General features: G+C 34.8%; 1 protein-coding gene across 1 annotated transcript in view; it reads right to left on the bottom strand.

Annotated features, from left to right (window-relative positions):
• DCDC1 (doublecortin domain containing 1) overlaps positions 1 to 14,508 on the bottom strand; it is a 423,366-nt gene that overhangs the window by 151,285 nt on the left and 257,573 nt on the right. The window contains exons 20-21 of the mRNA XM_046015856.1: positions 6,766 to 6,900; positions 6,206 to 6,363 (exon numbers count right to left, since the gene is read on the bottom strand). Coding sequence (XP_045871812.1) covers positions 6,206 to 6,363; positions 6,766 to 6,900 — 293 coding nt within the window. The remainder of the gene's footprint in view (positions 1 to 6,205; positions 6,364 to 6,765; positions 6,901 to 14,508) is intronic.

Here is a 14,508-nt window from a genome sequence, read left to right as displayed (position 1 = left end):
AGGGCTTCAAGCTGAGCATTTCAATAGCTAGGAACAGAAATTTAACCTAACAAGGAGATTTTATTCCTAGGAAGTATAATTAGATTTAGGGAGTATCAAAAGCAATTTATATATTAACATTTTCCTTAATTGGTAAGAGTTCTAGAAATAAGAATTTGAGTGTAGCAATTGAAACAGTTTGCTTTCCTTAAAAAGACAGTATCTATTATCAAAACTGACCCGGGGTGCCTACATGGCTCAGTTGTTAAGCATCTGACTCTTGATTCATGTCATGATCTCAGGGTATTGAGACTGAACCCTGTGTTGGGTTCCACAACAGGCATGGAGCCTTCTTAAGATTCTCTCTTCTTCTCCTCCTGCCCCTCTTCTACCTGTCCCTCCCTCTAAAAAAAAACTAAAAACAAAAAACAAAAAACAAAAAAATGACCCATACATTCATTGTGTCTACAAAAACTGTGTGGATATATGATGAACAAAATGAGAAGAATGTTCTAAGCAGAAGATGGTTACAGATTGCCATCAACTATATGCAAAACTACATAAATTATTTAACAGAATAATAAATCATATGCTATTGAATACTTAAGAAAACCAGAATATGACTTTCAATTTTTAATATGTGGTTTTTTACAATTTATAATTATATAAACATGATCATCATTTGTCTGCTTAAAGAACTTCTCATTGTTATTAATTTACCTTTCTTTGAAAAGCAGGAGACTATAACATAGTTCCATTAGCTAGTGCATCTCAAAATTGTTACTGAGAGAAAAACTTTGCAGAGAAAAGCACGTAATTTCTTTCAAGCTTCATTTCTTCTAGTCTATAATGGATACAAAAAGAAGGCCTGATAAAAATTGACCACTGCAGTGTGGTTTGGATTTATATTCTCTTGGAAAAGTAAATACAACTACATGAATACCATATATTCAGTGTTTATTACACACCAATTACAGCCAGACTTAATTATACTAGAAGAACTGATTTTATAGCAATTGTAAAGTGTAAATAAGGCTTTAAAAGTGATTCAGAAATTATATTTTATAAAAGAAGCTTTGATTTTAATTTAAACAATTCTCCTAGGGTATCATCCTATACAGAATGTTCGCTTTTTTTGCCATTGAAATAATAGTGATATTTCAGGAAACCAGGAGACAGAAACACCTGTTTCTTATCAAATTACATTTCCTAATGATTATAACAATTTTATGCACTAGATTAATTTTAAAACATAAGTACTACAATATTTAAAAGTTTAAATTATTAGATGGAAATCTATTTAAAAAGTAGCAGTGAAAAATGTGAAACAAAAGAGAGCATATTCTTACCTATTTTAGTCTAAATATTCCTACTAATAAAGCATGTATCAAAAGTATCTACATTAAAAATATTTTTCATAACATATGTTGATTTTTATCCTATTATATTGCAAATATAATAATCAATTACTGAAATTTGGAAAATAATAAAGAACAATTTAAAACTCAGTAACAGCTGTCAATATTTGGATATATATTCCTCCAAGTCACCTGCCTATCTGGTTAGCTATCAATTTATCTTTACCTTTCTCCATATAAAATCAGGATAATACTAAACATGTTTTAGAACTTGCTGTGTTGTTAGTAACAAAACTCAGGAGACATTAAAGTACATTTTAAATGGGAAAAATCAAAGGACTTCTAAATTTATGTTCTTGTTAGTGTATGTTATTAAAGAGTGAAGTACATGCCAAGTTGAGTCATGAAGAGAAATGTCAGTGTGATCCACGGCAGCTGCTTGCTTCCCTGGGAAGGAAGGGGCCGCTTAAGAGTCCAGTAGCTGGCAAACCCCTCAACGCTCCACAAAGTCACTAGTGGGAAAAGAACAAAGGCCTTTCCAATGCAACTAACACAGATGTGCCCAAAGGCAAACTGTCAGAAACAGTTAAGATGACAGCTACTCACAGTTCATTATTTCCTTCTCACAGGTCACTGGGTGACAAGCTGGGTCAGTGTGCTTTGTCGGCTGTCCCAGTCCTTCCCCACCCCCTATTCAATTTGAATAAGGTAAAGGGCTCCATCAGATAAACTAATGTAAACAAACACATTCCAGACACTTAAAGATGCCAGAATATGGCATTTATCTTATTTTTGGACCAAACTTAGAATTAAAGGTACACACAACTCAGTCTTTATCCAAGCAAGAAGATAACCACATTTCTATATCTCACTGATAGAGGCAGAAAAAATATTTTAAGTGTTGATAAATAAACAAGAAAATATAATCTACCATGAACTAAGAACTTTAAAGACTTCACACAGTAAGAGGTTTTCCTTTTTCTTCAACAGGAAAAATAATTTTTTCCACATGACCAAAAAAAAAAAGATCAATAATCAGACTGCTTTCCACAAATGTTTGAAATGTATATTAAATTAAATGATTCCATAGATGGGAAAGCCTGATCTGCAGATTTATGGTGATTGTTATAGCTTTTTTTTTAAGATATAATTCAAAATAAGTTACCCATCAAAATGGCAATAGTCCAATCAAATGTTTATGATGTAATACACATAAAATTTTAGTGATAACTTAAAATGATGATTCAATATGACAACATCCTGTTATAAAATCACTGGAATGAATACTATTAGGAATGAAGACTAAAACAGTGGTTAAGAGCATGGTTTATAGATCCAAATGGTTGTGGGTTTGAATCCCATCTCTCCCATCTCCAGCTGTATAACTGGGCACACTACAAAATCACTCTGAGCCTCAGTTGCTGTATCTTTATGAATTTTGAGAGTCCCTCCACCTTCAGATTATTGTGATAATAATTAAATTTACCACATTGTTATAAGAATAAGTACTTTCAGTAGCAGTTGACACATGGTAAGTATTCAACAAATGACACCTGTTAGTTACCTATCACCATATACAGTAGATACAAAGTCAAAGTGAACCACCATTCAAGGTGGGAAATACCTTGGCTAATCATGACAAGTAACAGTCACCTTATTAGAAAGAGATTTTTAAAAATCTCTAATCCATTCAAGTGCAAGCTTTGTAAATCAGTAAATCGAGGCTGTTGGAGTCAACAAGAAATGGGTTCACCGTCTCCTTTTGTATTTTCAACTTCTTACGTAGTCATCACTGCAAGCTGCATATATTGACATATCTTTTATTATTCCCTTTCTAAACCGTTCCACTTTATTTAAAGTCACCTTTCCAGGATAGCCAGTCAAAATAATAGGTCCCATTTGAAAGGCTAAAGATTTGGAATAATCACTAAGACAAGAACATGAATGGTTAGGCAGAATAATGTAGAGGCTAAGAAAAAGACTTTGGGCTCAGATAGGCCTGCCTTAAATTACTTCGTGGAAGGCCTTTGGTGAAGTAACTTAATCTCTCTGTGCCTCAATTTCCTTATCAGTAAAAAAGAGATGAATACCTCTGTTTTACATACTGCATAGGCTATTGGGCAATAGTGCACATAAAGCACTTAAGCAAAGTTAGTATATGTTATTAAAAAGGAATTTTGTCTTTCATTTTCACGTATTTATATGCCACTAACTACCAAGCTCTCTGTCTTTCTCCAAATTTGACTACTTGTGGTTCTCTCCTTCATTGACTACTTCTAAGGAAATATATACATTATATCTCTGTATCATTTATTCTTTTCAATTGTATGTTCTTTCTCCAGATTATTTGCTCATTAATGGTTTTTATTCTAAAATTCTAATTCTTTCTCCAATTTCTACAACTCAGATCATTTCACAGTATTCTTTCATTTTTATAATGAATTTATTCTGTATTTTATAAAATTATCATTGATAAAGGCAAGAAAATGTAAAGTCCTGTCTTAAAGCTGTGATAATATAATGCACCAATTCGCTTATATTTGAACTGCCTGCAAACCTAACAAGACAACCTAAGGTTCAAAGTAATCAATATGCCAAATTCAGTACCATGTTCTAATTTTGCCCAACAATTCCTTCCAAAATGGGAGGAAAGTAATTGCTCTAAGTACTTACTTTCTACTCAAAATAACTTTGTTAAGGAACAGAAAGAAGGAGAGAAACTGAAATTACCTCTATTATGGTAAATTGTGGGGGTGGAGAGGAGAATGAGGATAAATCCCTGTGGGTTTAAGAAAAAAAGAGGACTAGAAAAGTTGCTGTAGCCTGAGACACAAATCCTGAGGGATACTCACTAAGATAAGGGCCCTGGGAATTTTCTTAAGAAATAAAATCCCAAACATATTTAGTCAATCCCTACCGATTAAAAATCACAAATCCACTGCAACCCCTATTAAAAACTGTTTTCGACTCTACTTGCTTTTAACACATTTTCACAGACTACTCATTGAGTGCTTACCACATTCCTGGAAATTTAAAGAAATGCAATTCTAACAACTCAGACAAGTATTATGTTATGTTAACTGATGTTAACTGCTTTGTTGCTTGTTTTTCTGTTTGTATTCTGGGGACTTTTTTGGCTTGCCTAATACAATATGCCTTTCTCCCAATATTCCATCATCAGACTGTACTGCTTCAGGGCAGATACAATCACAAAATACAGAAGACAAATCCCTCAACCTCCCAATGCCCTTGACCCTCAGAGAAAATACTTCCAGGCTGGGGAAGGAGGGAGTCATAGAGAATTAGGTGAGTTATCACTGGATTCCCTGTACACTGACTACCCACCCACCCCGCACCTCCTGGGACCAGGGCCAGCAGGAGACAAAAATGGAAATCCCATACAGGTTTCAAAAATCGGGAAGCAGCAGGAACCTGTGCCTCCTTGAGTAGTACCCAGGATAATGACAAGCCCCCTCATGCTCTCAAAAAGCGTAGAGTAGAAATGGCTGCTTAGTGAGTCTAGGAAGGCCAACAACAGTCTTATAAAACCATATTTAAGTTTCCCAGCGGTCCAGTTTTCCCTGAGTTCCTGTTTTACGTGAAAACTTCAAAGACTGCTCCCGAGGGCCTTCCATTCTAGTGACCTGAACAGAGAGGACTAGATGAACTGCTGTGGCTTTGTGGCCATGTTGTGGGGTGTCAGAGAGTTGAGAATCTCATATACAATTAAAAACTAAATAGCAGGAAAGGAAACTAGAACTTAAGTTTTTGTACAGGCCCGGGATATTCTCAGACTCTGATACAGCAAGGTACTAAATTTGTTCTTTTGTTCATCTGTGCCCTATCTTACTCAAAACAATGAAACCGAAGTGAGGTTCAGATAACAAAGACAATAAATTGAAAAGTCACTTTTGTTAAGAGGAAAAAAAATGTCTCCCTCCTGTTAAAATCTCAAGCAGGAATATATAATTTAAGAATTTAAGAGCTTTTAATTGAAATAAAAGCTGTTATGTTATATACCTTAAACTTACATAATGTTTATATGTCAACTCTATCTCTATAAACCTGGCAAGGTTCTTAAAAAAGAAATTAAAAGTTGTCGTTTTTTTCCTTTCTCCATGCAACTGACGTTTTTATCTACAGTTAGAATATTTAAAGTTAGGAATTCTCTTGAGCATTAGAAAGTACAGTAAGAAAATATTACTCTTTGAGAGTACTTCAGTCAATAGTTAACTGCCTAAAATTACAATTTGGAATGTCATTTTGTGATTTATAACATCAAACCAAACAAAATAACACTACTACTAATAATAAACATAACCTTTAATTTTCCAATTAAATAAGGAGCATCAGAGAAATAGTTTCTATTTTCCAGCCAAGGATGATTTTCATTTGGTTAGTAAAATCACTGGTTTAGTTTTATTCTATAGAAATTACATCAATTTTTTAAATTATCACTGCTAAAGACCATCCAATGTGCATTTATCCTCAGGCCTAAATATAATAATCTTGCCACAAAACACAAAAAGGATTGTCTATATGGGTCTGATGTTCTTAAAGTTCTCTTGGTATTCTCACAATTGGTGCATGCTCAGTATCACTTTACTTATGTTATTTCAGAGTTTAGTGAGAACCCAGGAGAGCAGCCCTTCCTAAGTATACTTAAAACAATACCTTACATCAAACTTTAATGAAATACACATAAATGTCACCTCTCTTCATCAAATGTGACCTGAAAACGACAGTGCTTGCAAGCCAAAGGGCTTTTGAGATATTTCAATAATCTTCAAGAAATCAATCTTACATGAAACTGAAGGAAAACATCAAATGTCATTGAGCAATAAAGCTCCATTCTGTCAGTGCCCTACCTCTGAGCAGAAGCCTTAGGATGTTTCTCTTCCAGCTTCCTCACCAGGGCCACTGTCAACTGCCTTGTCTCCCCAAGAGGAACTTCTGGCATTAAATGGGTGTCTGAAGGCTCTGGCAGTTGCTTCAGACCAGGGATGCTAGCACATTCTTGTAGAACCTAAGAAATGAAATATAACAATAATGTACCTAATTTCATTGAGTGGAAATATCTAAGCTACATATGCCCCAAATTTAACATTACACTTTTCAGGCTTCCTCCGGTCTTCCTCGTTTGGCACAGAAATCATTTGTATATTACCAGAAGAAAAGGCATCAGTCCTAACAAAAGCTACAAGGTCATCCACTATTTAATAAAATAATGTTTATATGAGTATATATAGATGTTTACATAAATATAAATGTGCATACAGATATTTATAATATGTGTATGATTTTAAACAGTCAGTATCGTTAAGATGTGAATTTGTGCTTGTCTCCTGAAAACAACTTGAACATTTTCTCTTTTCAAAATACATTTTAAAGATCTATTTCTGTCTTGCCTCTGGCTCACTACACTGACCTCTTCTGCTAAACTGCTACCATGTTCCTGATGAGTTGGAGTCCGGGCACCACGGTGAATGTGATATCCTGTCTGGGTCATATCCACTTGTGCGGTGAGCTCCTCTAGGTAGGTCAGAACAAACTGTGGATAAGCCTGTAGGAAAGGAAAAAAATTAGAAGTATACTAGCCTTGTAAGTAACAGCCAATAATCTATACAACTGGAAGGAATGGAGGATAAATAAAATTCATAGCAAAAAGATCTGACTAATAAAATATACCTTGTTATCTATTTCAGATCAAAATCAAGCCAAATAACTTTAATATCAGGATTTTCAGTTAGTTGTTTAATCCGATGAAGTTAAACTAGATTGCTAATCTTCACTCTTAGATAGATGATAATATTAAAATACAAAATCCATCTAATATAATAATAGTAGTAGCTGAGATTTATAGTTATTTTCACATACAATGTGCAATTGTTGTATTGTTTTGGAATAGTCAATTCTGCTCTAGAAGACAAGAAAACAAATGGGATGGATGAAATTCATTAGTTGCATTAACCATAGATAAGTAAGTTAGTAAGCTGAGGAGTATCAGACACAAAGTAGAGAACATAAATCTATGAACACAGATAGAAAGGGGGAAAGGAGCAAAAACAAGCATTTAATAGTCATGATTTGCTAAATAACGAATGAACAACAGATACATATGACACACGGGTATAAATGAAGCACCTGAGACACACAAAAATTGTGAGATCTTTAATTGGCCACCTATTGCTGACTCTGATTTTGGATTTTCAGCCAAATAAAACGCATAGCTGCCCATCAGGCTAAACAGGGATCGTAGCTATTGGCCAAGTGTACTCGCCAACAAGCTCTCTTACGGATCAAGTGTGTGTTGTTTCCTCAGACACCTTTAGTATGTTGGGCTCCCTTGTTCAAATTTCCACTCTGGTCCTTGTAACCACATCATCAGCAGGGAAGGCTGATACAACAGAGAGAGGATATGTCAACTTTGCAGAGATTGAGGTATTATGACTCTTTAACACACACCTTAAGTGCGTTTACCTAGCCCACCTCTCTTTCCATACATTTTGCATCATATTTGCAACTGACTGAATAAACTGTGATCTGAACATTTTATTTGGCTTGTGCACCTTTCTGTTCCATGAAGTCTATGGTAGCCTATCTAGGAGCATACTTGGAGACTACTATTGCATCAGAGTAATTTCCACATGACAATATATTTACATTTTAATCCTTGGTACAGCCCTTTGAAATGGGTACTATTATTTTGCCCATTTTATTTTATTTTTTTTAAGATTTTATTTATTTATTTGAAAGAGAGAGATCACAAGTAGGCAGAGAGAGAGAGAGGGGAAGAGAGAAGGGAAGGAAGCAGGCTCCCTGCTGAGCAGAGAGCCGGATATGGGGCTCGATCTCAGGATCCTGGGACCATGACCTGAGCCGAAGGCAGAGGCTTTAGCCCACTGAGCCACCCAGGCGCCCCTATTTTGCCCATTTTAAAGATAAAGAAACAGACAAAGGGAGGTTAAGCAACTTGCTCGGTGTCATCCAGCTTGCGTACTAGCCCATAAAACCTAGACACCCTGCCTCAAGTATCATATAAACTTCTTTTTTGAAGTGTAGAACTAAAGTTTTGACCAAAACGACCAAACAAACAAAAAAATGAAGAGATGTTCAGGGGGAAATTAAGGGGCACTAAAATCCTTATATTGCTCTGGAAAAAGAGCTACTAAATAACCTTAAACTTTTTTTTAGAAACTGTATAACTAAATATGCATGTTAAAAATATAAGGGGCTCCAGACCTTAAAGGTATATTACTAAGTGAAAGAAGCCAACCTGAAAAGGCTTCATATTATATAATTCCAACTACATGACATTCTATAAAAGGCAAAACTGTAGACATAGCCAAAAAAAAGAAAAAAAAGGCAATTTCCAGGGGTTAGGAGGAAGGAAAAAAATGAATGGGCAGAGCGCACAGAATTTTTAGGGCAGTGAAACAATTCTGCATGATACTATAATGGTGGATGAATGTCATTATGCATTTATTCAAACCCAAATATGTAACACTATGAGTGAATCCTAATGTAAACTATGGATTTGGGGTCATAATGTGTCAATGTCAACTGTAACAAATAATGACTCTATGGGGCATGTCAATAACGGGTGAGGTTTGTACATGTGTGGGGAAATGAGGTATATGAGAACTCTTTGTATTTTCCACTCAGTTTTGCTATGAATGTAGAGCTGCTCTAAAAAATGAAGTCTATTTTTAAAAATGTAAAGAACGCCACCAAAAGTACAAGTGACAAAAGAAAAGTAGCGAAATTATACTACATCAAAATTTAAAACTTTTGTGCTACAATGTCATCAAAAAATAAAAAGGCAACCGACAAAATGGGAGAAAATATTTGCAAATCATGTCTGATAAAAAGGATGTATATACTGAATATATAAAGAACTCTTGAAATTCTATAATAAAAAAATAAACCCAATTTAAAAATTAGCAAAGGATCTGGGTAGAAGATAGTTCTCCAAAGAGGGTATACAAATGGCCAACAAACACATGTAAATAACGGGGCTCTGAGTGTGACAGTTGTAAATACCTTGTATTCTGATAGTGCTTTCATGTTTTGCGTCCTCTAACAAAGGTAAAGATATTTTATCTAAGTTTACTTCGGAGGTATGTTTCCCTCTTATTGGCAGAAAGCATACTTGGAACATGGGAGACATCCATATTTATCCAGTGAGATGGATGAGGCCATGCCCTAAAGATAGAGCCATGATGTATCTGAATAGTCTGCTAGACATAGCAGAAGCAAAGACCAAAAACAGAAAAAAAAAAAAATGTCATGGGCTTTGCTTCTTAGAGTAGACAGTCTAACTAAGGTGGCAAACATACACAAGCAACACAGAGTGACGAGTTCTATTATTCATCCTCCCACCATGTGTTTGGAGAGATTTACAAATTGTCCTGGCATTTTCCCTTTGCAATCATTCTAAACTATTTCCACTCCAGGTAATGACTATTCTGACATTTTGATACCAAAGTTCTTTAATATTCTCTATTCTAAGAACCACATTATCTTGATCCCTAACCACGCACCTACCAGTTCAATACTCAGACCACCAAAATAAACAACTTCCTCCTCCAAAATCTGGAATTCTAATCTTCTCTTCTAGGGAATCATCAGCCTAATCTTTGGACTTTTTCTCCCTTCCAGCGCATCTGCACATCATTCCAAATTGATGTCTAATGTCTTAACTCTCATTATTTCTTAAGCCCCTCAACCCTTTGGGCTTCATTGTATTCTCATTTGAATCCACTTTTGCCACAGTTTTATTAAGCTAAAATACAGTTTAATAATTTGTGTAACAATAATTGGATAAAAATAATGTGTTTACTAAAACATCTTTTATCACATCATTCCCACTTTAAAAGCTTTAACTAATACTCCCAGTACACACTGATTAACAGTACTGTATTATTCTAGTTTCAAATTCCAGCTGTGCCATTTTCCAACTTTGGGCTGTAAGTTCTACTCTCTTGAGGGAGAAGTTTTCTATGAAAACTAAAAATCTTCTTGAAATCTCATGCTGACCAATATTACCCTCAGGATACAGTAATAACTCTCTGGTTGCTAAAAGGTATCCCATTTCCTTGTGATAGTTTCCCAGCCATATGTACATTAGAAAGTCCACATATTTGACCGAACCTGGGACTCCGGAGGAAGACTCCTATCCTCATGAAAAATACAGCAAGCAGGTCTGCAGAATCTCTCCTGGAATATTTTAAACTCTAGGTGATCTATCTCCTTCTGGTCAGTACATGATCAGTCATATTTTTAAAAAGTGATTCTTTTTTTCTGATTACAAATGCTTTTTATAGAAAACTTAGAAAATACAGAGAAATTTAAAGAACATAATTATTCATCTCCCTACCACCTGTTTTATGTAGAAACTTCCAGTTTTGCTTCAATACACACACAATCTTTGATACAGTATAAATAAATGTTTTATCTTATTTTTCTCAATCACATTAGCATTTTCCTCTGTCATCATCAATTATTCTACATTATTTGTAATATCAACATGTTAATATCAACATAATAAACATACACCATATTTATACAATCTCACTGTTGATTACTTTACCTATTTTCAACTTTCACTATTACAAAGCTCTAATAAATACCCTTAAAGATACATTATAGTACATACTATTAATTAATTCCCTCAGGTAAGTTGCTGTAACTGTAATTTCTGAATCAAAAGAGATATGTATTTTTATAGATTTTGATAAATATTGCTAAACTGACCCTCAGAAATATTATCCCAGTCCCCTAGATAGCACCCAATGTTCCCTGCCTCCTAGTATTCATACCTTTTTCTGGTTCCTCCTATATTATAGCAGGATTGATATATGTGGCCCAATGTGATGCCAGAAGTGGTGTTACATCACTTTTGAGATTAAGTTATGAGAGACCCTGTAGTTTCCATTTTGTTTTCCTATTACATGGAAGATCTGCTTCTAAGCATACTTACATCGCTGTTGACAAGAGGCTTCAGTTCCTTGGTATATGGGTATATTTATATATAATAAATGGAATGTTACCCAGCCATAAGAAGGGGTGAATACTCACCATTTACATCGGCATGGATAGAAATAAGTCAATCAGAGAAAGACATTTATGGTATGGTTTCACTCATATATGAAATGTAAGGAACAGCTCAGAGGATCACAGGGGAAGGGAGGGAAAACTGAATAGGAAGTGATCAGAGAGGGAGACAAACCATGAGAGACTCTTAACTATAAGAAACAAATTGAAGGTTGCTGGAAGGGAGGTCGGAGAGGGAATGGGGTAATCGGATGATGGACATTAGGGAGGGCATGTGATGTGATGAGCGCTGGGTGTTAAATACAACTGATGAATTATGGAATTCTGCATCTGAAACTACATCTAAAACTACATCTGAAACTAATGATGTGCTATATGTTGGCTAATTGAATTTAAATTAAAAAAAAATAAAAGCAGATCTTTGATCCTAGTCAAATCTCAGATGACTGCAGTCCTTGCTGACATCTTGACTGCAGCCTCAAAAAAGACTTTGAGTCAGAACTTTCCAGCTAATCCATTCCCAGATCCCTGGACTACAGAAACTGAGATAATAAATATCTGTTGTTCTAAGCCACTATGTTTGAAGGTAATTTGTTACACAGCAAAAGATAATACAAACAAAATACAAAAAAAAAAACAACAAAAAACAAACAAAAAAAAACAACCCACAAATATAAATACAAAAAAAAAGGAAATGTACATGTTTGTTTTTTCACACTTTCATCAACATTGGATATTCCTAGTTTTATATCTACTGATATTTAACAGGGAGAAAATAATGTCTCATTATTTTACATTTCTTTAATTTCTAGGAAGGCTGAATTTTTTAATTTGGTTTGGCTCTTCTAATTTAGCCACCCAGGCACTTCCCTTCCTCAATTTCTTTCATGAGATTTCTGTAGCTTTTTGACTTCAGGTCCTTTGCCTCTTTGGTTAGGTTTATTCCTAGGTATCTTGTGATTTTTCATGCAATCATAAATGGGATCGACTCCTTATTTTCTCTTTCTTCTTTCTCTGTTAGTGTATAGAAATACAACTGATTTCTGTGCTGGGTTAGATGCTTTAATCCAGACTTTCTTCTAGATATTTTATGGTTCTGTGTTAAAGTTTAAATCTTTTTTTTTAAGATTTTATTTATTTATTTTATTTACTTTTATTTACTTATTTATTTACTTATTTAAACCCTAAATTTTAAATATTTAATTTAGATGGAACCGGTGGATTGTGTAAAGGAAGTAATCTAACCTTATCTTTTTAAAAATGAATAGAGAAATGGTTAACCTTAAAAATCAAGCCAAATAAGAGAAACAAAACTTATCCAAATAAAAACAACATAACAAAATGCAATATTTAAATAATTTAAATTTGTTCATTATTATTATTATCATTAATAACTACAAAGTACCAATTAGGTAGAATCAACATGCCAGAATCTATTGGAAGGTCAGAATCTGTGTTAAATACCCAAAGTGTGGTGTGCCTGGGTGGCTCAGTGGGTTAAAGCCTCTGCCTTCGGCTCGGGTCATGATCTCAAGGTCCTGGAATCGAGCCACACGTCGGACTCTTTGCTTAGTGGGGAGCCTGCTTCCCCCTTTCTCTCTGCCTGCCTCTCTGCCAACTTGTGATCTCTGTCTGTCAAATAAATAAAATTAAAAAAAAATACCCAAAGTGTTAGTACTAATGTCTCCCTTTTGTTGACAAATAATGTGAATCTTACAATAGGCCAAATGATTTGGATAATGCCACACAACCATTAATAACTAATCGTGGTGGTAGAACCAAGATTAGTCATTAATATCCTAAACTAATTCTGTCTTCTTTTTTAATAAATGTAATGAGATCCATTTATGATCCAGCTACAAATAATTATCAAGTTATTCTCCATTTTAGCCTTAACTAGATGGTATAATTTTGAATGTGACTAAATTTAGATCTAATAAAAATTTCTAAACCTCTAAAAGAATAAAATTCGCCATCATAGTTTTGCTATGTGAATTACAATTAAAAAAAAGAACAGCAATTGTGTTTGGGAATGGAATATTAAAATTTTTAGAATCAAAATCCTCTTTTTTTTAAATTTTTTATTTATTTATTATTTTTTATAAACATAGAATGTATTTTTATCCCCAGGGGTACAGGTCTGTGAATCGCCAGGTTTACACACTTCACAGCACTCCCCATAGCACATGAATCAAAATCCTCTTAAAAATTATTATGTTTGAAACACAAAAGTATGAATTATTTGCTAGCTACTGTTGGGAATGTACTATTGGGAATAATTAGGAAATTATAAATTGCAAGAAAAGAAGGTAAAAATGACAGAGTAAAAGTGGATATTTAGGACCTGAATTTGGGGAGAGAAAAGAAGAAAATACACTTAAACCTTGGTTCTGCTCTTCTGTGTCTGTTGGTGGGAAGGGCAACGCTTATATAGGACAGAATTGTGTTCTTCGGTACCAGGAATCAGCTCTGTTTAGGTATATTTCAGAATGAAGTCCGCATGAGCAGTTACAGGCCAAAGAGCTGGGAGAATATTTTAATGCAGTCTCAAAATTCTACTTTTAATGAGGTGCCTGGTGGCTCAGTCAGTTAAGCATCTGACTCTTGATTCTGGCTCAGGTCATGATGTCAGGGTCATGAAAGTGAGCTCCACGTCAGGCTCCGTACTGAGTGTAGGGCCTGCTTAAAATTCTCTCCTCTCTCTACCATTCTCTCTGCTCATGCTCTCTCTCTGTCCCTCTCTCTAAAAAGAAAAATGCTACTTTTTATTTTTACCAAGATGTATAAGCAGTCTTGGTCTTTCTGTGACTTCCTCTCCACTAACCTAGAGCTTTTGGCTCAGGAATGTAGTAGAGTCAGAAACAGGACAAGAGGAAAGCTAGGGTGAACCTCAGAATGAAGCTGGGTGAAGGTTGTTTTAAAAATGTTTTGACATGGGGCACCTGCGTGGCTCAGTGGGTTAAAGCCTTTGCCTTTGGTTCAGGTCATGGTCCCAGGGTCCTGGGATCAAGCTCCGCATTGGGCTCCCTGCTTCCTCCTCTCTCTCTCTGCCTGCCTTTCTGCCTACTTGTAATCTGTCTGTCAAACAAATAAATAAAATAAAATAAAATAAAAT

Source organism: Meles meles, chromosome 8, assembly GCF_922984935.1.
Source record: "Meles meles chromosome 8, mMelMel3.1 paternal haplotype, whole genome shotgun sequence".
NCBI lineage: Eukaryota > Metazoa > Chordata > Mammalia > Carnivora > Mustelidae > Meles > Meles meles.
This window is presented reverse-complemented; position numbering and strand designations above follow the sequence as displayed.